Source organism: Leucopleurus acutus (assembly GCF_964270905.1).
Source record: "Leucopleurus acutus genome assembly, chromosome: 3".
NCBI classification, from domain to species: domain Eukaryota; kingdom Metazoa; phylum Chordata; class Mammalia; order Artiodactyla; family Delphinidae; genus Leucopleurus; species Leucopleurus acutus.
This window is the reverse complement of record NC_139145.1, coordinates 135,866,736-135,894,154: the sequence shown is the minus strand read 5'-3', so window position 1 is coordinate 135,894,154 and position 27,419 is coordinate 135,866,736. Positions and strand designations below refer to the sequence as shown.

Sequence of the window (27,419 nt, the reverse complement as noted above, 5' to 3'; positions counted from 1 at the left end):
AAATGCCTCTTGCTCAGAGAGGCCTTCCAGAGCCAGCCTGTCTGAATTAGCACTTCACAACACCTCCCGCCACCCTCTAGCCTTTTATGTTGGCTTTCTTTCTAAATTGCAGTTAGTCCTTATCTTTATATGTTTGTGTGCTCATTGTGCATCTTCTGCTCTGTCTCCGAGGATAGGGACATTGCTTTGTGCACTGGTACGTGCTCAGAACCCAGAGTGCCACCTGGCATCGAGTAGAGGGGTCACTAACTATTTGTTGAATTACCGAATGAAAGCCCTAGTCCCCAGTGATTCACCCGAGGTAGTCTACAAAGTGATCTCTAGCAGACAGACTTACGTAGGCGCTGGACAAGACCTTCAGACGCACTCTCATGGTCCACTTCATAAGTGTGGCCTTGCTGAGGACAACCTGGCATTAGACTTGAGGTTATTCTTTTTAAGTAACAGTTTTTCTGGGACAGAGAAAGAGGCACCATTAGCAATAGATGCTGTTAGGGATGATAAGTCTGTCAAGGATTGTAGGCAACTCAAGCACTGGCCACACTGCAAGTTGGAAGTTAAGACCAAAAGGGACAAAGTTGACAGGAACCTAGCAGGCAGAGTCCTGGCAAAGTGAGCCATATCTCCTTTCTCTTTCCAGGACTCCCTCTAAGCACACAAAGTTTTGCTAAAAGACAAATATGTTAACAGTTTATGGTGAGATTCTGGTGCTGATAGTGTTATGTCAAGACCGGGGACACCAGGCATTTCTAAATCTAGCCTTGACTTTCTCATGACATTCTGGAAAGATACATAAACACAAGACAATGGTTAGTGGCCAACAAGGTAGCACTCTACTGTTGGCTGGGCTGTGCTTTTAGCTCCACTATAGAGCTTTCTGGTTAGATGTAGTATGAGGCTTACTGAGGCCTTCCTTCCCTCAAGCCTCCGTATAACCACCAGCTGGTATGTGCATACCCCACCCCCAGGAAGAAGAGAAGGGAGCATCTTACCTGAGGGCTACAGCCTGTGAAGGTGTGAAGCAGAAGGGAAAGAGAACAGAACTTGGCCTGGCATGCCAGCCTGGGTCCCTCACTGATCTGGCCTTGTAACATCCAGGTCACGGACATAACTTTCTAACGCACCACAGGCTGGATGCTATGTGAGATGCAGGAAGTACAAAACAGAGACCTTGACTTTAAGGCACGTGGAGTCGAGTCAGTGAGGAAGATGGATGTGCAGAGCAGGCAGTCGTGAATAGCGCCAGAGGCATAAGTGCCAACCCCATAGTCAACAGCATGTGTGCCTTTAGTGTCACTTGCTATATTAACTTACTATTAAAAGCTCCTTTTCTGAAAATGAAGCTAAATTTTCTGAAGATCTAGCTTTCTAAAGAAGCTAAATTCTTTAACTTGACATATCTGGTTTTCTTTAATGAACAGTCATCTTTTCACGTTCAGACTACCTGCCCTTTGTTGCAAAACTCTTATATATCCTGGCTGCCCCCTCGCCTCCTGGGAGCAGTTCTCTCAGGGTTACTTGAGATGCGGCCTCCAGGGCTTGAAGTCCTAAAATTTCCCACCGGATAAAACATAACTCTCATTTTTTAGGGTGTGAATAATTTTTTTAGTTGACAGGTATAAATTATAGCCCTTATTTGATACGCCAACAACAGCCCAGTTATTCATTGGAAAGAGTTCTAGTTGAGCTAGGATCTGTCTGGAGGCTTCTGCTGCAAAAGGGAGCATGAATGCTTGTGAGGACCCTTTGCCACCTGGAGGAGGGAACGCTGACTTAGAGTGAAGCCAGTAGACAGAAACCAAGGCCTGGGACACTAAAGGGACAGGGTTCCATCCTGACCTCTCTCGCTAGCTGGCCCTGCCAAGGTGCCTTGCTTAGAGGGCAGGGATGAGCACGATCCAGGTGAGTGGGCTTTCCCGCTCCAGTGCTGGGGTGGCCGTGGGTAGGTCCAGCAGCGTTCACAATCCTGCGGCTCAAGGAACATAACACGAAACTTGGAATCCAGAGTTGCCTGTTTGCTTTGACAATTGGCACCGTGCCCTTCCCCACTCCTAATTTATGACAATTGCACAGACATTATGGGAGTAGCAGATGTGGGAAAGACTGTTTAAACATTAACTTTTCTTCTGATACTAATCAAGTTAACTTCGGGCACAGAAAGTGATTTTACTATGAATTTCTTTAATAAACTGTGAGTGTTTTTCCCTTAGACTTTATATATGTAGTACACACTCACACACACATCCCTTTATTTTTTTTGCTCCCTACTGCCTGTTGTGAAGCTGCTGTCTTGGCCGTGTTTTCCTCTGATCGCTTGGACTTTCTTTACAATCTGTCTTGTTGAGCCCCGACTCTATCTTTCAGCCCTTTCCTGCCTTCTGACAACTCGTTTAGAGCTCTAGTCTGAGTTTTCTTAAATCACACTCCACTATTTTTAAAGTACAACTTTAGCTGTTCCATATGTCCCATTTTTCTAAGAATTTATAGGCATATTTTGCACTGGGATCTACAAGATTTTAACAAAATAAGCTTGACTCCTTTGCTAGTTTTATTTATTATACTTTTATTACACTGTGGACTTTTATTCTAAAAACAGTAGTAATACGGCTTTGCAAATTCTTGAAACTGTCTCATGGTCTCCCATGAGCTGGATGACTTTAAGAGTAAGATTACCTCACAAATAGAGCACGAGATCACTCTACCTGTATGGAAAGCTGTGGTCTCTTCTCCCCCGAGTGAGACCCACAGAGGGTCATTCCACTTTGGAGCCCTCGCTTTATACACAGGATGTCCGAATGTAGGTGATGCAATCCTTATCACGAACAGTTACACAAAGGATCATGATATGGTTAAAGTCATTTCCTGGAATCTTGTGGTGATATGCACTCTTTCTGTTTGTCTCATCTGAGGGCCTGTCCCGAGAACCGTTTGAGCTCATTATATGACTCAAAAACCTTAGGACACTGCAATCGCTTGTGTGACGAGGACTGTCTGGGAATTGAGGGTATTTCCAGTTGTAGAAATGTATTTTCTTGTTCTAGTGAGGACCAGTGCGTGCTTGTTCTTTAAGAGGAAAAGTATAATGAACAAGTGTCATAGCCAAAAAAAAAAAACCTTCCATCTATATATAGTGTAGCTTTTACTTTTTATAAATTTATTTATTTATTTAATTTATTTTGGCTGCATTGGGTCCTCATTGCTGTACAAGGGCTTCCTGTAGATGTGTCGAGCGGGGGCTACTCTTTGTTGAGGTGCATGGGCTTCTCATTGTGGTGGCTTCTCTTGTTGCGGAGCGGGCTCAGTAGTTGTGGCTCGCGGGCTCTAGAGCGCAGGCTCAGTAGTTGTGGCACACGGGCTTAGTTGCTCCACGACACGTGGGATCTTCCTGGACCAGGGCTCGAACCCATGTCCCCTGCATCGGCAGGTGGATTCTTAACCACTGAGCCACGAGGGAAGTCCCCATTTTTACTTTTTAATTAAGAAAAATTGTAGTAAAGCATTATGTGTGTTACAAATATAACAGATTGTACAAAATATCTCTTGTAGAGAATTTTAGATAAATAATAAAGAAGTAACATTCAATTCTGCAACAGACCTCAAAGATTATGTCGTATAGTACATTGGTAATACCAATACTGGTAAATTCTTTGCCAAACACCTAATACTCATGATGAATCTTTAAGAGCTTTGTCAAATAATTATCCATTTTACAAATGAGAGGAGAGGAGAGAGACTTAGAAAGCTTCATTAGTTTGCCTAAGTTTACAGAGCTAAGAAGTAACAAGCATAGGGTAGATGGATGCAAACAGAGGTAAGGTGTTCCAAGTGGACATATTTTTATAGGCAACCAAGGAAGAAAGTGGCAGAATGTAATTGGCATTTATAAATAATATTTAAATATAATTTTCATATAATCTTTATAAAGTAAGATAAACTTCATTTAGCATTTTGAATGAAAAATTGTTACAGAAAAGGGTGGCCTGGGATGACAGTTCCCATCTGTCTTTTCATTCTCTCATAGACAGGGATTTGTCATATAGGTCAAGAGCCAGAACAGAAGGGTTTACCCTCAGCTTCCCCATCACTAGCTGGGTGACTTTGGGAAAGTCACACAAGCTCTCTAGAGCACAAAGAAAATGCCATCCTGACCAAACCAGAAGTTTTTAGCACCTTGTGAGAGAATGAAACACTTCAAAAACTAAACTACTGTGCACATGTGAGGTACTCTCATTAGCTCCTTGTAAAAATATACAGGAGGAAAATCAGGATTTTAAATAACTGGTTCCTCCCCACCTCCCCCCACTGCCTCATCCTCAGCCATTTCTCATCTGTCACTTTAGCTTTGGTCCATTTCTTCTTCTTCTTGGCCAAGGATGCTATTCTGATCCCTTTTCCAAAATAATCATGTCTTCGTCTTTCATTATGTAGCCTTTAAATGTTAGCCAATATCCTCCTTTATGTCTCTTTCCAAAGGTAAAATTCTCTTGACAGGTTTTCCTGGTAGTGCCATTTAACATGCTTACGTTGCTTATTCACAAGGTTTGCTTTTATTTTAAATCCATGACATATGTATTCCTTTCTGTTCTTCCATTACATTTTAGTTATTTTCACCAACTTCTAACTTAGTCATATTTTTGATTCCGCAAAGGCATTAGAAGTCTGACTGTAATATATCCTTGCAGTTTTAAGTTTAAAAAACTTACTGTTAACATTTTTATAGCTAATTATTATGCTATTGTCATGTACTTAAACCAACACTATTACTATAGGTATACAAAGTGGCGTGTTTCCTATCAACAATGGCTTTCCCTTGGCTGGCAGTAGGGGCAGGGTAAGTAGGGAACCAAGTACCTTTTAGACCCCCATGGACCACTCTAGTTGAGTTGATTCTAGTTGATTCACCTACCTTTGTCACATCATAGTTGTTAATTTTTTTCCACTAAGTTAAAGTTATCTTTATAGCTAAATTTTTTAAATGGTTTGCATTATAGTAGAAAGGGCACTTGAAATGTTCCCTGCTGTGGACACAAATTTGTATGCCCATCTTTTGTGACTTGCATGTGGAATAGATCTGCTGCTCCGGAGTATCTGGAGACCTTCAGTGATCTGTGAAAATCCTCTGTGCCTCACCAGCTAGTCTTATCATTTTAAGCTTTCCTCTGTGTTAATGCCTGAATGTCTGTTTTTAGAATGAGTTCATTCACGACGGTGCTGGGACTCACACACACACACACCTTCCTGGCGGCTACTTGTCTGAAACTTTTCCATCCATCAACTCCGTCCGAAGAAGGATCTGGTTAATGCTAAGTGGCACGGGTGGAACCTATTTGTTAATTTACTTAGGGCCCAGGTGACAGGACAACAGTGAGTAGCTCTCCTGGAAGAGTTCTAAGTCAGCTTAATACGGCAGAAAGAATTGGAGGTTTGCAGTGAAAGGGCAGATCTAGACTTTGCTGCCCATCAGACAGAGTCAGTTTCTTTATATGAAAACAGGAGTAGTCATAATATTTGATCTCACAGAGTATTTATAAGGATCAAAGAAGATCCTTATAAAATAAAGGATAAAATGTGCTTTATAAAGTGTAAAGTAGTTTACAAATATGGTTGCTTTTCCAGTTCTTAGCATTGATAGCCATCTGCCGAAGCACCTGTTTAAAAGGTACTATCTCATGGGTTTTGACTTATAAAAATGTGTGACCTTAAAAGCATTCCTTTCCTCCCCGCCGGGGCACAAGAATGTGGAATTTATACCATCACAAGACTTTAAATGGACTATTTTGGCTTTTGAGTTTAACTTCAGGAAAACTGCATGTTGGATGAGTCAACGTAACAGAATCAGTTTTTATGGATTCAATTGCTTCCAGTGCAAAAGCTAATTTCCAGGATTTTTGTGAGATAGAACAGTAGGCTTAAGATGTTCTAGCAGTAATGAAGTCGGTGGACTTCGCACTGGGGAACTGAAAGACCTTGAGAGTGTAGCCGTCCCACTGTTTGAGGAAGTGATCTGGCGGCCACAGAAGTCTGAGGCAGCATGATGAGGCCAGGAGACTAAAACTGCCTTTCAACATATGCCAAAGAGTTTAGCTATTAAATTTATAATTGCAGTGTTTCCCAGCCAAGAGCTGAAAATGAACTCTCTTACCCATCTTCTCCCTTCCTAGAGATGTGAGGTCTTACAGGTGAATTCTTCCCATCACCAGCTCCTTTTATGTTCCAAGCAGGTAGCCATATGGAACTCAGCGGACTCCTTGTGTTGTCGATGGCCTGGAACTAAATATAAGGAATAGTATTTATATTTATAAGCTGTAGGCTTTGAAATTTCTCATCTTAATGTGGGTATGATATGTAGTAAGCTTCTAATGGCAAACAAAATACCACCATGGATGGCTGATAGACATCGCCAACTGAAAACACCTCCTCCTGACCTTCTGAGCTTCCCTTGCCTCAAAATCTTGCTCTACTGACCGTATCCCCCTTATCTGATGATGGCCGCTCGGTTGCTTTTAGTTCTAGCTGAAAACCTTGGGGTCATCCTTTGGGGTTTTTTTTTTTATTATTATTCAAACACTAACCTCTCAAGAAATCCTGCTGGCCCTACCTTCAAAATATATCTGAAATAAGGACACTTGTCACCACCTTCCCTTCTGCCAGCCCCGTAGGAGCCTGGCATCACCTCTTGCCTGTATTATCCCAGGTGCCTTCTAAGCGCTTCACCTGTTCTGCCTTTACCCCCATGCAATCATTCTCAACAGAGAAGCCTTCAAAATCCTTCTAAAATATGTCAGATCATACCACTACTGTGCTCAGAACACTCCAATGACTTTCTTTCTCATAGTTCACTCAGAGGGAAAACTGAGTCCTTATGATTTCATACAAGGCTCTGCAAGATCTGGTCCCATTACCAGCATGACCTCATCTCTTACAATTTCCCCCTTGTGCATTCTGGTCCAGCCACAGGGCTTTTGCACTTGTTGTTCCCATAGCCAGGACTATTCCTGGCTCTTACGGTTTTACTCCTTTCCCTCCATCTACTCTTTACTTAAATGTCACCTCAGTGAGGCCTTCCCTGGCCCTCCTAGTAAAGATTATAACACCCTCCACCTCACGCTCCTAACTCTATCCTCCTCACTTTTCCCACAAAGCACTGATCACTATCACCATATGTTTTACTTACTTATTACACTTATTGTCTGTCTTTTCCCACTAGAATGTAGCCTCTGTGAGGCCATAAGTTTTTGACTGACTTACTCTCTAATATCTCCCCAGTGCCTAGAATTGAGTCTGGCACACAGTTGGCCTGGCCACCAGGTACAGCGTCACAGGTTGTATACTGCACAAGGCCAGGGCACACCATGCATGTGGGAGTGGTACCTGCTAGAGCTGTGCAACATGTCAGCCCCCTAAGATCTTAAAAAACATTTATTGAATCAAATAAAACATGCTTTGCCCTAGTCAATATTTTTAAGTGCACCTCTGTCCATAATCTCTGGAAAAGTCTCTAGTATCGAAGGAACACTTGGAGAGTTTAGAAAATCACAGACCAAAGGAAGATATTTATAACAGCCCCCGGATTGTGGGTTTAAAACTACCTACACCACCGTAAATACTGTTTACTAACTAAACAAAGTATTTTGAATTCCACTGGAGGTGGGCAGATTGGCTATGTTTTGGAACTCTATATAATCACTATTTTCCCACAAGATAATTGAACAGTAAGTGTTATTTTAAGTCGTCTTGGAAGAATTCCCAGTTCCACTGTAGGAAAAGAGGAGTTTATGTCTTGGGATTTTGTTTTGTTTTGAGAATCAGCACGCACGACTGTTCACGCAGCTCTTTGTCTGGTTGTGATTAAATTAAATCCATGACTTCAAAGAGGCTTTGCCACATTTCAGCAGGGTTTACCTACCAACGTATCCCATTCCACACCTTTATAACATTCTCTCCTGGCATGTTTCTTCCTGCTACAGCTGATTACATAAAATTTTATAGATAAATATATCTGCCTCCCTCATCTTTCTGTCTGATTAATTTGAGAATGTCACAGTTCCCTCGGAGTAACCATGGGTGATGTCATAGCCTTTCCTTGTGAGGGTGAGTTGTCAGGAACAAGGATTTCACTAGGTGCAAGGGAGGAGGAGAATCTACTGGAAACACTGCCAATAAAGGGGGTGAGCAATGGTTTTACATTCTCTGTAGTCACTAGTATGGCCTGTGGCTTCCTAATGTGGTTCACAGTATTTAAAGAATGAATCATACACGATGAGGATATCCTTGCTGTTCTTCAGCAGTCACCAAAATGGTCTGGTTGCCGCTGTCCTCCATTGTTTTGGGTTAAGAGTTCAGTGTGGCATAACGCTGCCAGAGATTTATGTGTTCTGTTTGAGAATCTCAGGTCCTTTCATAAATTCCTTGTTGAGGGGCACACAGCTGCACAGATGCTTGCCTTCTCTTCTTCCTGTCTGATGAATGGGGTGGGGATGGGGGTAACTTTCACGGTGGTGGCGGAGATGTCGTCATCTCCCAGAGCCTCGAGGTTGTCAAATCATGAATTCTGGGAGGGGATAGGAGTGTCCAGGGAATGTCGATAGGAAACAGCAAGTGGCCTTTTGAGCTTTCTCACTGAGAAAACAGGTAGCTAGTGATGCAGCTTTACTGCTGGAGGCTCTGAGGAACAAAATGGTTCAATTTTAGGTGAGAAACACTAAACTTTTGTTTCTCAGTGTGTTTCTCTGGAATATGCTGAGGGTGGGTGGGAAAGGTGCACAGCAGAAGCCGCGCAAATGGCCACATTTGGGACCATCTGAACATACGCTGCTCTTCCCTGTCTGTAAACAGTACGCCCCCCATCTCGTAGGTGTGGCCTGACCCTCAAGTTCCAGTTCCTACTCCTTGATGATTCTGGAGCCCAACCCATCTGTTCAGACAGTTTTCCCAACCCGGGCCCTTTGCCAGGCCTTCTTGCCACTAATAGGAAAGAGAATAAATAGGCTAAGGGTCAAGAGCTTGGGCGTCAGAATCAGTTATGCTTGGCTTTCACGACCTAGGTGAATATGAGTAAGTTGCTCATCTCTCTGTGTCTCACGATTCTGTATGGAAAATGGAGATAACATAATCTCAGACTCGTTTTGCACAGGAAGTTAATGTTCAGAAAGACTCTCATTCAGTACCAGCTGTTGTAAGATTTGCTGTAATTGATATCAATTCCCAGCATGTAAAGGGGCAAAGCCACACTTCCTATTATAGTTTCTTGCTATCAGGTGCCATGTTGTTCCCTACAGACTCCTCAGTCAGCTTTTGTTTAAAAAATAAAGACACAAGTTAGACGCATCATGGATATGTGGAGACTGAATCAGGAACAGCAGACAGAGCAGTGACCATATAATGCTTTCCTCTCAACTTGGAGTTTTTTCACCTCTTGTTGTTTGTCTGTTTTTTCTTCAATTTGTACAGAAAGAAATGCTCCTCAATAAAAACAGAACTAAAAATTTTCTGCTCAACTTTTCCTCAAGTAAGAGAATTCTCTTAGGTAATAATGTAGAATCAACACAACATTGTAAATCAACTATACTCCAATAAAAATTTTTTTAAAATAATGTAGAATCATCCATTCATTTGTTCACTTGTGTTTTCATTCATTTGTTCAACACCTAGTCACTCAGTGCTATAGTCTCAATTCCTAGTCCCCATGGACTTTTCCTCTCTAGGGGGGATTTAATCAGGAGGCAAGCACTTCCAGGGTAACGTGATGAAAACTGGGACAGGGAAAGCTCAGAGGCTATGAAAGTCTTCAGGAAATCCACCTTGCTCAAATGTGGAAGAACCAGGTGACTTCCTGGAAGAAGTGGTTGTCTAATGGGAGACATAACTAATGAGCAGAATTTCCCAGGCAGGGAACAGCGTGTGTGAAGGTTTAGAAGCAAGAAGAACTCAGCTCCTCCACCAGATCAGAGTCTAATGACTAAAATACGGAATTTCAGGAATATACCAGGAGAAAACAGGGCTGGAAAAGTAAGCAAGGGCCAGATTATCTCTTTCTTTCTTTATTAAAGAAATTTTTATTGATGTATAGTTAATTTATAATGTTAGTTTCAGGTGTACAGCTAAGTGATTAAATACATGTGTGTGTGTGTGTGTGTGTATATATGTATATTCTTTTTCAGTCTCTTTCTTTCTTTCTTAAATTTTAAGATGTATCCTGCACACAAAGATCAGAGGTAATACTGTGTATTTCCACTATAGCATGAAGACCAGAGATTTGTACAAATGGAGAAAAATCGAGCTGCTGGAAGATAGTTTTTTTTTTTTTTTTTTTTTTGCGGTACGCGGGCCTCTCACTGCCGTGGCCTCTCCCGTTGCGGAGCACAGGCTCCGGACGCGCAGGCTCAGCGGCCATGGCTCACGGGCCCAGCCGCTCCGCGGCATGTGGGACCCTCCCGGACCGGGGCACGAACCCGTGTCCCCTGCATCGGCAGGCAGACTCTCAACCACTGCGCCACCAGGGAAGCCCTGGAAGATGGTTTTTACAATACAGAGTCTTCATAAGTTTCCTAACTTCCTCCGAGTTGTCATGAATTTGAAGAACATCAGATATGTTCAAACATGCACTTCAAATCCTGCTCTATGATTCTCTCCCTCCATTAAAGTGAATATTGGGACTTACTAATAGCCAATATTTCAATCCTATTTCTATTTGTGTTTCAGGTATACAGATTGTGGTTCACAATTTTTAAAGGTTATGTTCCATTTATAGTTATTATAAAATATTGACTATATTCCCTGTGTTGTACTATATATCCTCAATAGCTTATTTATTTATACATAGTAATTTGTGCCTCTTAATCCTCTACCCCTATATTGCCCCTCCTCCCTTCCCTCTCTGCACTGGTAACCACTAGTTTGTTCTCTGTATCTGTGAGTCTGTTTCCTTTTTGTTGTATTCACAAGTGTGTTTTACTTTTTAGAGTCCACATAGAAGTGATATCATACAGTATTTGTCTTTCTCTGTCTGACTTATTTCACTAAGCATAATACCCTCCAAGTTCATTCATGTTGTTGCAAATGGCAAAATTTCATTCATTTTTTATGGCTAAATAGTATTCTAGTGTGTGTGTGTGTGTGTGTGTGTGTGTGTGTGTGTGTGTATACCACATCTTCTTTATCCATTCATCTGTTGATGGACACTTAGGTTGCTTTCATATCTTGGAAATTGTAAAAAATGCTGATTTGAACATTGGGGTGCACATATCTTTTCAAATTAGTGGGGTTTTTTTTTCTTGTTTTTGTTTTTTCCCCAGATAAATACCCAGAAGTAGAATTGCTGGGTCATATGGTAGTTCTATTTTCAGTTTTTTGAGAAACCTCCGTACTGTTTTCCATAGTGGCTGCACCAATTTACATTCCCACCAAGAGTGTACAAGGGCTCTCTTTTCTCCACATCCTCACCAACAGTTGTTATTTGTGGGGTTTTTGATGATAGCTATTCTGACAGGTGTGAAGTGCTATTTCATTGTGGTTTTAATTTGCATTTCTCTGATGATTGATGATGTTAAGGATCTTTCCATGTGCCTATTGGCCATCTGTATGTCTTTGGAAAAGCGTTTATTCAGGTCTTCTGCCCTTTTTTTTTTTTAACGTCTTTTTTGGAGTATAATTGCTTTACAATGGTGTGTTAGGTGCTGCTGTATAACAAAGTGAATCAGCTATACATATACACATATCCCCATATCCCCTCCCTCTTGCGTCTCCCTCCCACCTTCCCTATCCCACCCCTCTAGGTGGTCACAGAGCACCGAGCTGATCTCCCTGTGCTATGTGGCTGCTTCCCACTAGCTATCTATTTTATGTTTGGTAGTGTATATATGTCCATGCCACTCTCTCACTTCATCCCAGCTTACCCTTCCCCCTCCCCGTGTCCTCAAGTCCATTCTCTATGTCTGTGTCTTTATTCCTGTCCTGCCCCTAGGTTCTTCAGAACCATTTTTTATTTATTTATTTATTTTTAGATTCCATACATATGTGTTAGCTTATGGTAGTTCTTTTTCTCTTTCTGACTTACTTCACTCTGTATGACAGACTCTAGGTCCATCCACCTCACTACAAATAACTCAATTTTGTTTCCTTTTATAGCTGAATAATATTCCATTGTATATATGTGCCACACCTTCTTTATCCATTCATCTGTCAGTGGAAACTTAGGTTGTTTCCATGACCTGGCTATTGTAAATAGTGCTGCAGTGAACAATGTGGTACATGACTCTTTTAGAATTATGGTTTTCTCAGGATATATGCCCAGTAGTGGGATTGCTGGGTCGTATGGTAATTCTATTTTTAGTTTTTTAAGGAAACTCCATAGTGTTCTCCATAGTGGCTGTATCAATTTACATTCCCACCAACAGCGTAGGAGGGTTCCCTTTTCTCCACACCCTCTCCAGCATTTATCGTTTGTAGATTTTTTTGATGATGGCCATTCTGACCACTTTGAGGTGATACCTCATTGTACTTTTGATTTGCATTTCTCTAATGATTAGTGATGTTGAGCATCATTTCACGTGTTTGTTGACAATCTGTATATCTTCTTTGGAGAAATGTCTATTTAGCTCTTCTGCCCATTTTTGGATTGGGTTGTTTGTTCTTTGATGTTGAACTGCATGAGCTGCTTGTATATTTTGGAGATTAGTCCTTGGTCAGTTGCTTCATTTGCAAATATTTTCTACCATTCTGTGGGTTGTCTTTTCATCTCCTCTGTGGTTTCGTTCGCTGTGCAAAAGCTTTTAAATTTCATTAGGTCCCATTTGTTTATTTTTGTTTTTATTTCCATTTCTCCAGGAGGTGGGTCAAAAAGGATCTTGATGTGATTTAAGTCATACAGTGTTCTGCCTATATTTTCCTCTAAGAGTTTTATAGTGTCTTACATTTAGGTCTCTAATCCATTTTGAGTTTATTTTTGTGTATGGTGTTAGGAAGTGTTCTAATTTCATTCTTTTACATGTAGCTATCCTGTTTCCCCAGCACCATTTATTGAAGAGGCTTTCTTTTCTCCATTGTATATCCTTGCCTCCTTTGTCAAAGATAAGGTGACCATATGTGGGTGGGTTTATCTCTGGGCTTTCTATCCTGTTCCATTGATCTATTTCTCTTTTTGTGCCAGTACTGTACTGTCTTGATTACTGTAGCTTTGTAGTATAGTCTGAAGTCCAGGAGCCTGATTCCTCAAGCTCCGTTTTTCTTTCTCAAGATTGCTTTGGCTATTTGGGATCTTTTGTGTTCCCATGCAAATTGTGCAATTTTTTGTTCTGTTCTGTGAAAAATGCCATTGGTAGTTTGATAGGGATTGCACTGAATCCTATAGTATAGTCATTTTCACAATGTTGATTCTTCCAATCCAAGAACATGGTATATCTCTCCATCTGTCTGTATCATCTTTAGTTTCTTTCATCAGTGTCTTACAGTTTTCTGCATACAGGTCTACCTAGGTAGGTTTATTCCTAGGTATTTTATTCTTTTTGTTGCAGTGGTAAATGAGAGTGTTCCCTTAATTTCTCTTTCAGATTTTTCATCATTAGTGTGTAGAAATGCAAGAGATTTCTGTACATTAATTTTGTATCCTGCTACTTTACCAAATTCATTGATAGCTCTAGTAGTTTTCTGGTAACATCTTTAGGATTCTCTGTGAATAGTATCATGTCATCTGCTAAGAGTGACAGTTTTACTTCTTCTTTTCCGATTTGGATTCCTTTAATTTCTTTTTCTTCCCTGATTACCGTGGCTAGGACCTCCAAACTGTGTTGAATAATAGTGGTGAGAGTGGGCAACCTTGTCTCGTTCCTGATCTTAGAGGAAATGGTTTCAGTTTTTCACCATTGAGAATGATGTTGGCTGTGGGTTTGTCATATGTGGCCTTTATTATGTTGAGGTAAGTTCCCCCTATGCCTACTTTCTGGAGGGTTTTTATCATAAATGGTGCTGAATTTTGTCAAAAGCTTTTTCTGCATCTATTGAGATGATCATATGCTTTTTCTCCTTCAATTTGTTAATATGGTTTATCACATTGATAGATTTGCATATATTGAAGAATCCTTGCATTCCTGGAATAAACCCCACTTGATCATGGTGTATGATCCTTTTAGTGTGCTGTTGGATTCTGTTTGCTAGCATTTTGTTGAGGATTTTTCCACCTATGTTCATCAGTGCTATGGGCCTGTAGTTGTCGTTTTTTTGTGACATCTTTGTCTGGTTTTCGTATCAGGGTAATGGTGACCTCATCGAATGAGTTTGGGAGTGTTCCTCGCTCTGCTCTATTTTGGAAGAGTTTGAGAAGGATAGGTGTTAGCTCTTCTCTAAATGTTTGATAAAATTGGCCTGTGAAGCTCTCTTGTCCTGGGCTTTTGTTTGTTGGAAGATTTTTAATCATAGTTTCAATTTCAGTGCTTGTGATTGGTCTGTTTATATTTTCTATTTCTTCCTGGTTCAGTCTCAGAAGATTGTGCTTTTCTAAGAATTTGTCCGTTTCTTCCAGGTTATCCATTTTATTGGCATATAGTAGCTTGTAGTAATCTCTCATGATCCTTTGTATTTCTGCAGTGTCCGTTGTTACTTCTCCTTATTCATTTCTAATTCTGTTGATTTGAGTCTTTTCCCTTTTTTTCTTGATGAGCCTGGCTAATGGTTTATCAATCTTCTTTATCTTCTCAGAGAACCACCTTTTAGTTTTATTGACCTTTGCTATCGTTTCCTTCATTTCGTTTTCATTTATTTCTGATCTGATCTTTATGACTTCTTTCCTTGGGCTAACTTTGGGGTTTTTTTTGTTCTTTCTCTAATTGCTTTAGGTGTAAGTTTAGGTTGTTTATTTGAGATTTTTCTTGAGGTAGGATTGTATTGCTATATACTTCCCTCTTAGAACTGCTTTTGCTGCATCCCGTAGGTGTTGGGTTGTTGTGTTTTCATTGTCATTTGTTTCTAGATATATTTTGATTTCCTCAGTGACCTCTTGGTTATTTAGTAGTGTATGGTTCAGCCTCCATGTGTTTGTATTTTTTACAGATCTTTTCCTGTAATTGATATCTTGGCTCATAGCGTTGTGGTCAGAAAAGATACTTGATACAATTTCAATTTTCTTACATTTACCAGGGCTTGACTTGTGACCCAATATATGATCTATCCTGGAGAATGTTCCATGAGCACTTGAGAAAAATGTGTATTCTGGTTTTTCTGGATGGAATGTCCTATAAATATCAATTAAGTCCATCTTTTTTAATGTATCATTTAAGGCTTGTGTTTCCTTATTTATTTTCATTTTGGATGATCTGTGCATTGGTGAAAGTGGGGTGTTAAAGTCCCCTACTCTGTTTGTGTTACTGTCGATTTCCCCTTTTATGGCTGTTAGTATTTGCCTTATGTATTGAGGTGCTCCTATGTTGGGTGCATAAGTATTTACAATTGTTATATCTTCTTCTTGGATTGATCCGTTGATCATTATTTAGTGTCCTTGTCTCTTATAATAGTCTTTGTTTTAATGTCTATTTTGTCTGATATGAGAATTGCTACTCCAGCTTTCTTTTGGTTCCCATTTGCATGGAATATCTTTCTCCATGCCCTCACTTTCAGTCTCTATGTATCCCTACGTCTGAGGTGGGTCTCTTGTAGACAGCTTATGTATGGGTCTTGTTTTTGTATCCATTCAGCCAGTCTGTGTCTTTTGGTTGGAGCATTTAATCCATTTGCTTTAAGGTAATTATCCATATGTATGTTCCTATTACCGTTTTCTTAATTGTTTTTGGTTTGTTGTTGTAGGTCTTTTCCTTCTTTTGTGTTTCCTGCCTAGAGAAGTTCCTTTAGCATTTGTTGTAAAGCTGCTTTGGTGGTGCTGAATTCTCTTAGCTTTTGCTTGTTTGTAAAAGTTTTAATTTCTCCATCAAATCTGAACGAGATCCTTGCTGGGTAGAGTAATCTTGGTTGTACGTTTTTCCCTTTCATCACTTTAAATATGTCCTACCACTCCCTTCTGGCTTGTAGAGTTTCTCCTGAAAGATCAACTCCTAACATTATGGGGATTCCCTTGTATGTTATTTGTTGGTGTTCCCTTGCTGCTTTTAATATTTTTTCTTTGTATTTAATTTTTGATAGCTTGATTACTATGTGTCTTGGCATGTTTCTCCTTGATTTATCCTGTATGGGACTCTCTGCACTTCCTGGACTTGATTGACTATTTCCTTTCCCATATTATAGAGTGTATATATATATATATATATATATATATATATATATTAGGGAAGTTTTCAACTATAATCTCTTCAAAATATTTTCTCAGTCCTTTTCTTTTTCACTTCATCTTCTGGGACCCCTATAACTGGAATGTTGGTGCATTTAATGTTGTCCCAGAGGTCTCCGAGACTGCCCTAAATTCTTTTCATTCTTTTTCTTTATTCTGCTCTGCTGTAGTTATTTCAACTATTTTATCATCCAGGTCACTTATCCATTCTTCTGCCTCAGTTATTCTGCTATTGATTCCTTCTAGAGAATTTTTAATTTCATTTATTGTGCTGTTCATCATTGTTTGTTTGCTCTTTAGTTCTTCTAGGTCCCTGTTAAAACGTTTCTTGTATTTTCTCCATTCTATTTCCAAGATTTTGCATCATCTTTACTATCATTACTCTGAATTCTTTTTCAGGTAGACTGCATATTTCCTCTTCATTTGTTTTACCTTGCTCCTTCATCTGCTGTGTATTTCTCTGTCTTCTTAATTTGCTTAACTTACTGTGTTTGGGGTTTCCTTTTAACAGGCTACAAGTTCATAGTTCCCATTGTTTTTGGTGTCTGCCCCCAGTGGGTAAGTTTGGTTCAGTGGGCTGTGTAGGCTTCCTGGTGGAGGGGACTGGTGCTTGTGTTCTGATGGGTGAGTCTGGATCTTGTCTTTCTCGTGGGCAGGACCATGTCCAGTGGTGTGTTTTGGGGTATCTGTGACCTTATTATGATTTTAGGCAGCCTCTCTGCTAATGGGTGGTGTTGTGTTCCTGTCTTGCTACTTGTTTGGCATGGGATATCCAGCACTGGAGCTTACTGATTGTTGAGTGGAGCTGGGTCTTAGCATTGAGATGGAGATATCTGGGAGAGTTCTCACCGATTGATATTATGAGGGGCCAGGAAGTCTCTGGTGGACCAGTGTCCTGAACTTGGCTCTCCCCCCTCAGAGGCTCAGGCCTGACACCTGGGTGGAACACTAAGACCCTGTCAGCCACACGGCTCAGAAGAAAAGGGAGAAAAGAAATAAAAAAGAAAGAAAGAAAAATTAAAAATAAAGTTATTAAAATAAAAAATTATTAAAATAAATAAATAAAAAGTTAAAAAAAAAGAGAGAGCAACCAATCCCACAAACAAATCCACCGATGATAACAAGCACTAAAAACTATACTAAAAAGAAACGGACAGAAAGAACCCTAGGACAGATGGTAAAAGCAAACCTATACAGACAAAATCACACAAGGAAGCGTACACATACACAATCACAAAAAAGGAAAAGAAAAATATATATACATATATATATATATAAAAGAAGAGAGCAAACAAATCAATAAACAAATCTACCAATGATAATAAGCTGTAAATACTAAACTAAGATAAACGTAAAAGTAGAAACAAATTAGACACAGAAAGCAAACTCCAAGTCTACAGTTGCTCCCAAAGTCCACTGCCTCAGTTTTGGGATGATTCGTTGTCTATTCAGGTATTCCACAGATGCAGGGTACATCAAGTTGATTGTGGAGATTTAATCCGCTGCTCCTGATGCTACATGGAGAGATTTCCCTTTCTCTTCTTTGTTCGCACAGCTCCTGGGGTTCAGCTTTGGATTTCCCCCTGTCTCTGCAGGTAGGTCGCCCTTTGGCATCTGTTCTTCACCCAGACAGGAGGGTGTTAAAGGAGGAATGATTCCGGGGCTCTGGCTCACTCAGGCCGGGAGAAGGGAGGGGTATGGTAGTTATAACTGGAATGCAGGGTGAGCCTGCGGTGGCAGAGGCTAGCAAGACATTGCAACAGCCTGAGGAACGCTGTGTGTTCTCCCAGGGAAGTTGTCCGTGGCTCATGGAACGCTGGCAATGGCGGGCTGCACAGGCTCCCAGGACGGGAGGTGTGGATAGTGACCTGCGCTTGCACATAGGCTTCTTGGTGGCTGCAGCAGCAGCGTTAGTATTTCATGCCCGTCTCTGGTGTCCACGCTGATAGCTGTGGCTCATGCCTGTCTCTGGGGTTCATTTAGGCAGTGCTCTGAATCCCCTCTCCTCGCACACCCCGAAAAAATGGTCTCTTGCCTCTTAGGCAAATCCATACTTTTTCCCAGACTCCCTTCCGGCTAGCTGTGGTGCACTAGCCCCCTTCAGACTGTGTTCATGCAGCCACCCCCAGTCCCATCCCTGGGATCTGACTTCCGAAGCCCGAGCCTCAGCTCCCAGCCCCAACCCGACCCAGCGGTTGAGCAGACAAGTCTTTCAGGTTGGTGAGTGCTGGTCGGCACTGATCCTCTGTGCGGGAATCTGTCCACTTTGCCCTCTGCACCCCTGTTGCTGCGCTCTCCTCCATGACTCCGAAGCTTCCCCCCCTGCCCACCCTCCATCCCCACCAGTGAAAGGGCTTCCTAGTGTGTGGAAACTTCCTCCTTCACGGCTCCCTCCCACTGGTGCAAGTCCCGTGCCTATCCTTTTGTCTCTGTTTTTTCTTTTTTCTTTTGCCCTACCCAGGTATATGGGAAGTTTCTTGCCTTTTGGGAAGTCTGAGGTCTTCTGCAAGAATTCAGTAGGTGTTCTGTAGGAGTTGTTCCACATGTAGGTGTATTTTTGATGTAGTTATGGAAGGAAGGTGATCTCCGTGTCTTTCTCCTCCACCATCTTGAAGTTCCTCCCTCCCCTTTTTTTTTTATTGTTTTTTTTCTTTGATGTTGAGTTGTATGAGCTGTTTATATATTTTGTATATTAACCCCTTATCAGTCTTATCATTTGCAAATATTTTCTCCCATTCAGTAGGTTGTCTTTTTGTTTTGTTGATGATTTCTATAGGCAGTATTTTAACAGGTAAATTAGGTAAAATATCTGCTCAGAAGAAGACAAAAACTTTCAACTGTAACCTTAATCAAAGTTAGCTGTTTTAAAGTATTCTAGGAATTTCCCTGGTGGTCCAGTGGTAAAGAATCTGCCTTCCAATGCAGGGGACGCACGTTCAGTCCCTGGTTGGGGAACTAAGATCCCACATGCAGCTGGGCAACTAAGCCCTTGTGCCACAACTACTGAGCTTGTGTACCTCAACAAGAGAGCCTGCGTGCTGCAACCACAGAGCCCATGCACCCTGGAGCCTGCACACCACAACTAGAGAGAGAAAACCCGCATGACACAACTAGAGAGAAGCCCGCGCACCGCAATGAAGAGCCCATGCGCTGTAACGAAAGATCCTGAATGCCTCAGCAAAGATCTCGTGTGCCAGAACTAAGAACTGACGCAGCCAAAAAAATAAAGAAAATAAATAAAACGAATATTCAAAAAAAGTATTCTAGAATGCTCTATAAAATATTAGTTTGAAAATAATTGTATAAGATGAATAAGGGGAGAAGACTATTACTGAATCATTAACTCTCTTTCAAAATAATTTGTATTTTCCTCTTTCCATGATTGTTCATGGTGTTCCCTCTGTTAAGAATGCTGACTACCAGCCTCATCCTTTGATGTCCATTTTTGCTTCCTTAGACCATTTTACTTTTTTTCAGGAAGGGGAACTTATTCGTATCTTTCTACTCATTTGTATGATTATTATTTTTGTTTTGCGGTACGTGGGCCTCTCACTGCTGTGGCCTCTCCTGTTGCGGAGCACAGGCTCCGGACGCGCAGGCTCAGCGGCCATGGCTCACGGGCCCAGCTGCTCCACGGCATGTGGGATCTTTCCGGACCGGGGCACGAACCCGTGTCCCCTGCATCGGCAGGTGGACTCTCAACCACTGCGCCACCAGGGAAGCCCTGTATGATTATTATTTTACTTGTTATGTATTTTAAACAGTTTTACTAAGTTAGTAGAAATGTACCGTAGACTTTTTTATCCACTGTAGCACTTAATTGGGCACATGTTGTTTAATCAGTAATGTTAAAATATTTAGACAGAAGCCTCATGAAAGAATTTCTTTTTTTTTTTTTTTGGCGGTATGCGGGCCTCTCACTGCTGTGGCCTCTCCCGTTGCGGAGCACAGGCTCCAGACGCGCAGGCTCAGTGGCCGTGGCTCACGGGCCCAGCCGCTCCGCGGCATGTGGGATCCTCCCGGACCAGGGCACGAACCCATGTCCCCTGCATCGGCAGGCGGCCTCTCAACCACTGTGCCACCAGGGAAGCCCGACATGAAAGAATTTAAGTTTCATAGATCAATAACCTAATCCTTCCCAACTTTGACAAGGAAAAAATATTGAGTCAAATACGCTTCCTTAGTCACTGGATGCTGCTGAGTAACATACACGAGTTTCTAAAGATCAGGCTGTTACATGGACTCTTTCTGTCCATTCTTCTGTGGCCAGAAATGTCGAGTGAGTGGTTCTACAGGGAAATGCATAGTCTCTTACTGGAAAAATTCTGTAGGGAGTGAACTAACCAAAGGGAAGATGTTAGCACCCGTCTCTGACCTCAGTGTTCTGTATTCCAGCTATAAACATGATACACATAAGGAGAGCCCCACAGTACACTTGCTCTTTATTTTTGCTGAGGATTCCCTTATATAGACGGTAAGCATAAAGCCATTTAGATAGCTCATCTGCTCCCTAAATAACATATAAAAGTGCTTAGGGCATAGAAAGCACTGAACAAATATTAGTTTTCACTTTAGCTTTTAATATCGTTTCATTCTTTAGAGCTATGCTGACCAAAGAGCTACTGGCCGCCCATGGGTACTGAACACTTGAAATATTACTTGTCTACATTGATATGTGCTCAAAATATACACACTGAATTTCAAACACTTAGTATGGAAAAAAGGATATCAACTAGCTCATTAATAACTTTAATATTGATTGCATGGTAGTGTGGATATATTGAGTTAAATAAAATATATTATTGAAGTTAATTTCACCTGTTGCTTTTTTGTTTTATTAATGTAGCCACTAGAAAACTTAAAATTACATATGTGCCCACATTTATGGCTTGCATTATATTTCTGTTGGACAGAACTGCTTTAGAGGGACTCCCAGGTGTGTGGCAAGACAGCTGTACTGTAGATGTTCATCAAGGATCTTGATCATCTAAGAGGAAAAGAAGGAGAGCAAATTATAGCTGAGCGAATAGAAACTGTTCACTTATTAAAAATTGAAATTAAGTTTTTTTTTTTTTTTTACTGTTTTGTGGTCAGCTTTATCTTTAAGAAACTATAGCTAACATTTTATGTCTAATAGAAAATAAAATCCCTGTTTCTAGGTTATTGGTTGGTTCACCATGGAGTGGCTTTCCTGAGAACCGAATGGGAGATGTGTATAAATGTCCTGTTGATCTATCCACCACTACATGTGAAAAACTGAATTTGCAAAGTAAGTTATAATTAGCAATGTGATTATTTTACACATAACAAAATCTCATTTGTTATATACCCAGCTGAGAAATAACAACAAAACCAATCATAGTTTTGTGTTTAAGGAATATAGACAGCTTTTGTTGCCTTTATGTCTGTAGTCATATGGGGCCCCACTGTATTCAAATTTCCAACACAGTTTGATGACCTGATTAAGAAAGATGGATGCATGGGAAACGTGCTGCCTCCTGGGCCATCTATCCCCAGACTGTGGACCGGTTTCCACCGACATGTAGGGTTATTTTGCTGGTTACTTATAGAAATCTGAGACTATCCATACTTCTCTCCCTCCTCAAAACAAACCGTTAAGTATAGAAACATCAGTACTAGGGCTGATTTGGGGCGTGCTGAGGAACACTCTTTATTTCTGGTCATGTCTAAATGATTTCATTCTACTAAAAGAAATTCACAGTTTGGAATTCTTTGTAATTGTTTGCAATTTCTGTTTTAATTGTCCACAAAAGTAGACCTCTGTTTCCAGAAGTTAAGTAGTGAAGGAGAATTGGGGAAATAGTTTGATAAGGTAGCAGAGTTAAGAGACAATTTTTCTAATAAAAAAGAGATGATCCTATTTGTAGGGAGAGTGGAAGGAGGCAATAAAAAGGGAGTGACTACTGGTCAAGAATAAAGTTAACTGGATGCAATTAATGTCTCTGGTACCTGGGAAAATGAGTCTTAGGAAGAATGCTCTCTCCTCTGAAACACAAAGGAAAGAGAGGAGTCAGAATTCTAGAAGGACCTTTAGGTAAAGATGAGAGAAGTTGAGATTATCTTTCAAGTGTGATTATCTTCTTTGCAGTAGAGAGTGATGGGATCTGGGTTGAGTTTGGAGGCTTGAGAAGAAGGGTGAAGTTTTAAAACAGGTATCCTGGGAAATGGGGCATAAACTATATAATAAAACTTTTGAATACTCACCCCTAATATATATATTTTTATTATTTTAGAAATTTTATGCATATGTATATATACATATGAGCAGATGACTTAGCATAATTTATGTGTATACACATATACATAAACAGCGTAATTTTATGTATATGTATACCTGTATGTGTATATATATGTATACACCTTGGCAGAGATTAGAGGATATGAGAAAATAATGATATTATTGAGAAGAATTTCAGTGTTCAGTAGCTCAAGAATGGATACAGCAGATGATGCCCTATTTGAGTGGGAGAGAGAAGGTTGGAGAGATTTATCTATTATTCTACATGCTAGTGTCATGATTTCCTTTTAAAGTTCATTCACTATTGCTTTGAGCCAGATTCTACCATACGGCATCCTTTGATAACACTTTAAGGATATTTTTTTCCGATCCAGAATAAAGCTTTAGCTGGAGCCACCATGACCTTTGCAGACTCCACCCCCTAGGATCACATTCTGCAGATGTGATCACATATTTAAATGAGCTGCCAGATCACTGAAGGCATCTCATTTCCATACACTTCATTATATAACACGAGCACTAAATTCAATGCTACATGTAAACCTGAGTGTACATTGAAAAAAAATGGCTTTAAATAAATGATGATTTAACCACTCTTAAAAATCTTCTCCCCTTTGAAAGCTTCCACGAGCATTTCCAACGTTACTGAGATGAAAACCAACATGAGCCTTGGCTTGACACTGACAAGGAACGTGGGAACGGGTGGATTTCTCGTGAGTGTTTACTTTTCAAATCCTCATTCCTCTCAAGAAAGTGTGAAGTCAGTGTCTTCTCACCATCCCTCCTAGCAAGCCATATCTTGAGGTTTAAATGTTGGAGCTTGATTTTGGATAAGACATGCTAGATGGAGAGCCAACATGAAAGAACAATATGTTGATATGTAGATGTCTTAAGATATTTAGTAAAACCATTGCCACAGAATGTTTTGGAAAAAGGGATCAGAAGGAACACCGATTCTTTACCCTTGAAAATGTGCTTTGTATTTGTTGATAACAGCAGAATTCTAGCGCTCATTTCTCCTTCCTGTAGGAACATTCAGGATAGGTACTGCAAATTCAGAAAGTAGGTTTCAAAGCTACAAAGTACTTTTATTTTTAATCGTTTCTGATAATCATTGACCAATCTGATATTATTTAAGGCATGGCTTGATCTCATCTTATTTCATGTTAATGTGTACTCTCATTTAGTTTCTAGAAAGCTGTGAAAAGACCACCACAAATCAGTAAAAGAGAATGCCTTATTTAACAAGAGGTCTGGGGACAATTAATTGGTGAATAACTTGCATATCCAAATATACTTCTGAGTGAATTAAAAAGTTAATATAAAAAACTAGAAGAAAATGGAAGTTTTGTGAAAGAGAGAATAATTCCTGAGCTTGGGACTAACAAAAAAATAACATAGAAAACTGTTGAAAAGATGCAACTGTAAAAAAATGAAAACCATCACACACCAAAAAAAAAAAAAAAAAAGTGTTTAAAGGCAAACAAAAACCCAGTCTCATTTGACATTTCTGCCAGTCCATGTAGGTGTAACCTAGTTGTATAGCCCTGTTAAAGTAGTCTTAGAAAGTTTACTTTAACTTTACATTGGTTATGACATGCTACATTGATATGCTAACTTAAAAGCCTGGGTGTATAACCAGATTGCTCTAAAAATGTAATCAATTTTGAACAATATCATTCTGTTTTTACTGAGAGATATTAGAGAGACCTTGGTACCACTAACTGAATTAAGTGTTGCTTATAATATGTGTTAGATCAATGCATAAATGAATATTGCAATGAATCTTCCTGTTAATGATCTTCTGAAGTCTTTATCATAAGGTTGCTTTTGTCTTTTTTTTTTAAGTTGAATAAATTAAGAAAAACATTAAGATACAGGGATTATAGAATGTGCTTCAAAGTTTTTAGTCTGTAACTTCAGATTTTTAATGTGTAACTATAGATTTTTATATGCAAAATAAAACATTTTGTAAATCTTATTTATAAAATAAAATTGCAAGAGAATTTGAGAGATTAACAGTCAATGTAGCAAGTAGAAGGAAGGAGGGAGGGAGGGAAAGAGAAAAAAAAGAAAAGAAAAAAGCCAAAGTCTTCTTTCCATACCTAAAAGGTCAAAATCTTAAGATACTCTTAAGAATTCTGTGGAAAAGACTGACAATCATCACATTTTTTTTTTTTTTTTTTGAACCTTCTTAAGTTCCGGGCTTAAAGCAGGAATGTTGTTCTGGCATTAACAATTGGCATATTCTAATTTCAACTCCTTAATGCTGTTTTCCATTGCTTTTAAAACAAAAAAAATCTTTTTTAATACTTCATGAGTTAGTATTTTTAAGGGTGATTAAGAGAAACCAACTTGGGGGTGGGGATATAGGAATCAGTAGTTGGTATCTTATTCGGTATACTAACCCAAGGCATCAATAGTGATTTCTCCCTAACTAATTGGCAAAATGAACCAGTTTTATAAGGGAAAAACTATGCCTTGTTCATTGAGCATGAAATATGACCACAGCTGCTTCTCCTTTGAGCTACCAACAATTAAAGTGGGTCAAATAAGTTCCCTTTCATTCTTCCAATCACTCTTTGCAAGTCCACACTTTTAAGTTTTAATGATTGGTCCACAGTTTTACATAAGGTTAAACTGTATAGATTTGTTTTTAATATCATCACTAGACTTCTCTTCCCCATTTTTTCTCCTTTCACATCTAATGATTTGAATATTATTTAATCTTATGTTTCCCACGTGATTTAATCATGATTTAATCAGGAGTTCTTGGCATTCAAGGGCTGCTGAAAGGGAGAGCTTTGGGGTCAGGTCAGTGGAGATATTAATAGTTGGAGTATGATGTGCACAAGAAGACAAACGCCAGCTTTGATAACTGAAGGTTCTAGGGGCCAGAAGTATGGGGTTCTGAAGTCCTCAAAGAAATACTTTGATAACTACAGAGTTGAAAACTGGCGGTTCATGAACCTCCTTTGTGTTTGTTTAGCACGTAGAGTGTTTCAGGTTTTTGTTAACTATAAATTTTCACACAAAATTCTCTCTTTGACTCACCTTGAGAATTTGGGAGGTCTGGCCACACGGGGCCTGTTGCATACCAGCCCACAGGCAGGAGCCACAATGGTCTGCCCTGCACAGAAAGCGTGGGCTCTTCATTCACCATGGTGTCTACACCTGGCTGGAGCTCTCTTCCAGGCTGCCTGCCTGGCCCATGGGGACGTGAGGACTTAGGGTTTCTGCTGAAGAGTATAAATGGAAGGGACAGGAGGAGACCTATGTTCAAGGAATAACAATGATAATGATGCTGGCTAACAATTATATATCCCTTGCTATTTACCCAGCACTGTTCTAAGTGTTTATAGCTATAGACTCATTTCGTCTTCACAGCAGCCTTAAGTTAGGAGGAGGTCTGATCATCCTCATTTTACAGATGAAGCAGCTGAGACCCAGGTATCTGAGAGACAAAAAATGAACTTTGCACGCATTTTTCTCCTGGGTGTTCTCTGGAAGGACAGCACCCCTTTTGTTGAGCTTGGTGGGTGACCTGATGGGCTCCTCCCTACACTGACAGTCCCAGTGCTCCGGTCCCCAAGACGCCTGACACCAGGCACAGCACATCTGCCACCCTCTCCCTCCCGTCTGTGGGCTCCAGTGCATTTTCTCTCAAAGGCACTGTTGACTTGTTAGTTTCAAGAGTTGACGATTCCTAGAGTCTTATAAGAGAATAGAAATAGTCCTGAGTTTCACAAATGGCGAGGTGGAGGGTGAACGTTTTCCATGTGTTTTGTCATTGTTTTCATTTCTTTTAAGACCTGTGGTCCCCTGTGGGCACAGCAGTGCGGAAGTCAGTTTTACACAACCGGGTTATGCTCTGATGTCAGTCCCAATTTTCAGCTCCTGACCAGCTTTTCACCTGCAGTTCAGAGTAAGTTATGAATGTGCAGAGGGTCTGAGCAATGCCTTACCTTAAAGGAGGGGAAAAATTGTATCAACAAGTGCTATCCTTTTTTACTTTGTCTCATTTGTATGTGGATGTGATTTTGCCTTACCTATGGATATATGTTTCTTTCGTTGTTTCCTGTGTAGCCTGCCCTTCCCTCATAGATGTTGTGGTTGTATGTGATGAATCAAACAGTATTTACCCCTGGGATGCAGTAAAGAACTTTTTGGAAAAATTTGTGCAAGGCCTGGATATAGGCCCCACAAAGACACAGGTATGGACATCCATTATATATACACTAACCCACGGCTTTCGTTCTGAGAAAATATTATTAGAGATGAGGTCTTTATCTTTGCATTTGTCAAATCCCCATATTAAAGGCATTTAATGGTAATCTTGAAAGTTAACTGAAATTTGTGCTACACTGAGTTATTCTATCTATGACTTCCCCTGATGCTAGTCTTTAAGCTTGGATTTCTATTCCTGATTCAGGCATCAGATATGTGTATAGCATCTTAATTCTCTTTAGGTGCTTATTTTTTCCTCCACTAACTCATGAACTAATCAATACCTTTAGAAATCCAATATGTATTTTTTTTACACACGCTTGGACGAATGATGACTTTCTTTTACTTACTCTTTACTGGTGAAAAAATTATCTTTGAATTTTTATAAGTAAGTTCATAGACAGCATAATTCTACCATTTATTATTTTATAGTCTTTTGTCATATTCTAGTCTAGCCTTCCATTTTTCACACAGGACAAGTCTTTTCAATACTTTTGAATAACTTTTTATGTTTTAAAGAGTCTTTAATTTGGTTTTCTGTCTTGCTGAGGTAGGCAAGCAAAACTCAGGAGCAGAAACGTCATGCTTTTATAACGCTGAATAGCATTTTTTACGTTTCAGGGGTTTTTCTTTCTTTCTTTCTTGTTGGATCTGCTATTGCGT

At 40.1% G+C, this 27,419-nt stretch overlaps 1 protein-coding gene across 1 annotated transcript in view; it reads left to right on the top strand.

Moving 5' to 3' along the window:
* The window catches only part of ITGA2 (integrin subunit alpha 2), a 103,672-nt gene that overhangs the window by 28,511 nt on the left and 47,742 nt on the right, over positions 1 to 27,419 (top strand). The window contains exons 3-6 of the mRNA XM_082836794.1: positions 21,430 to 21,539; positions 23,151 to 23,242; positions 26,340 to 26,454; positions 26,616 to 26,743. Coding sequence (XP_082692920.1) covers positions 21,430 to 21,539; positions 23,151 to 23,242; positions 26,340 to 26,454; positions 26,616 to 26,743 — 445 coding nt within the window. The remainder of the gene's footprint in view (positions 1 to 21,429; positions 21,540 to 23,150; positions 23,243 to 26,339; positions 26,455 to 26,615; positions 26,744 to 27,419) is intronic.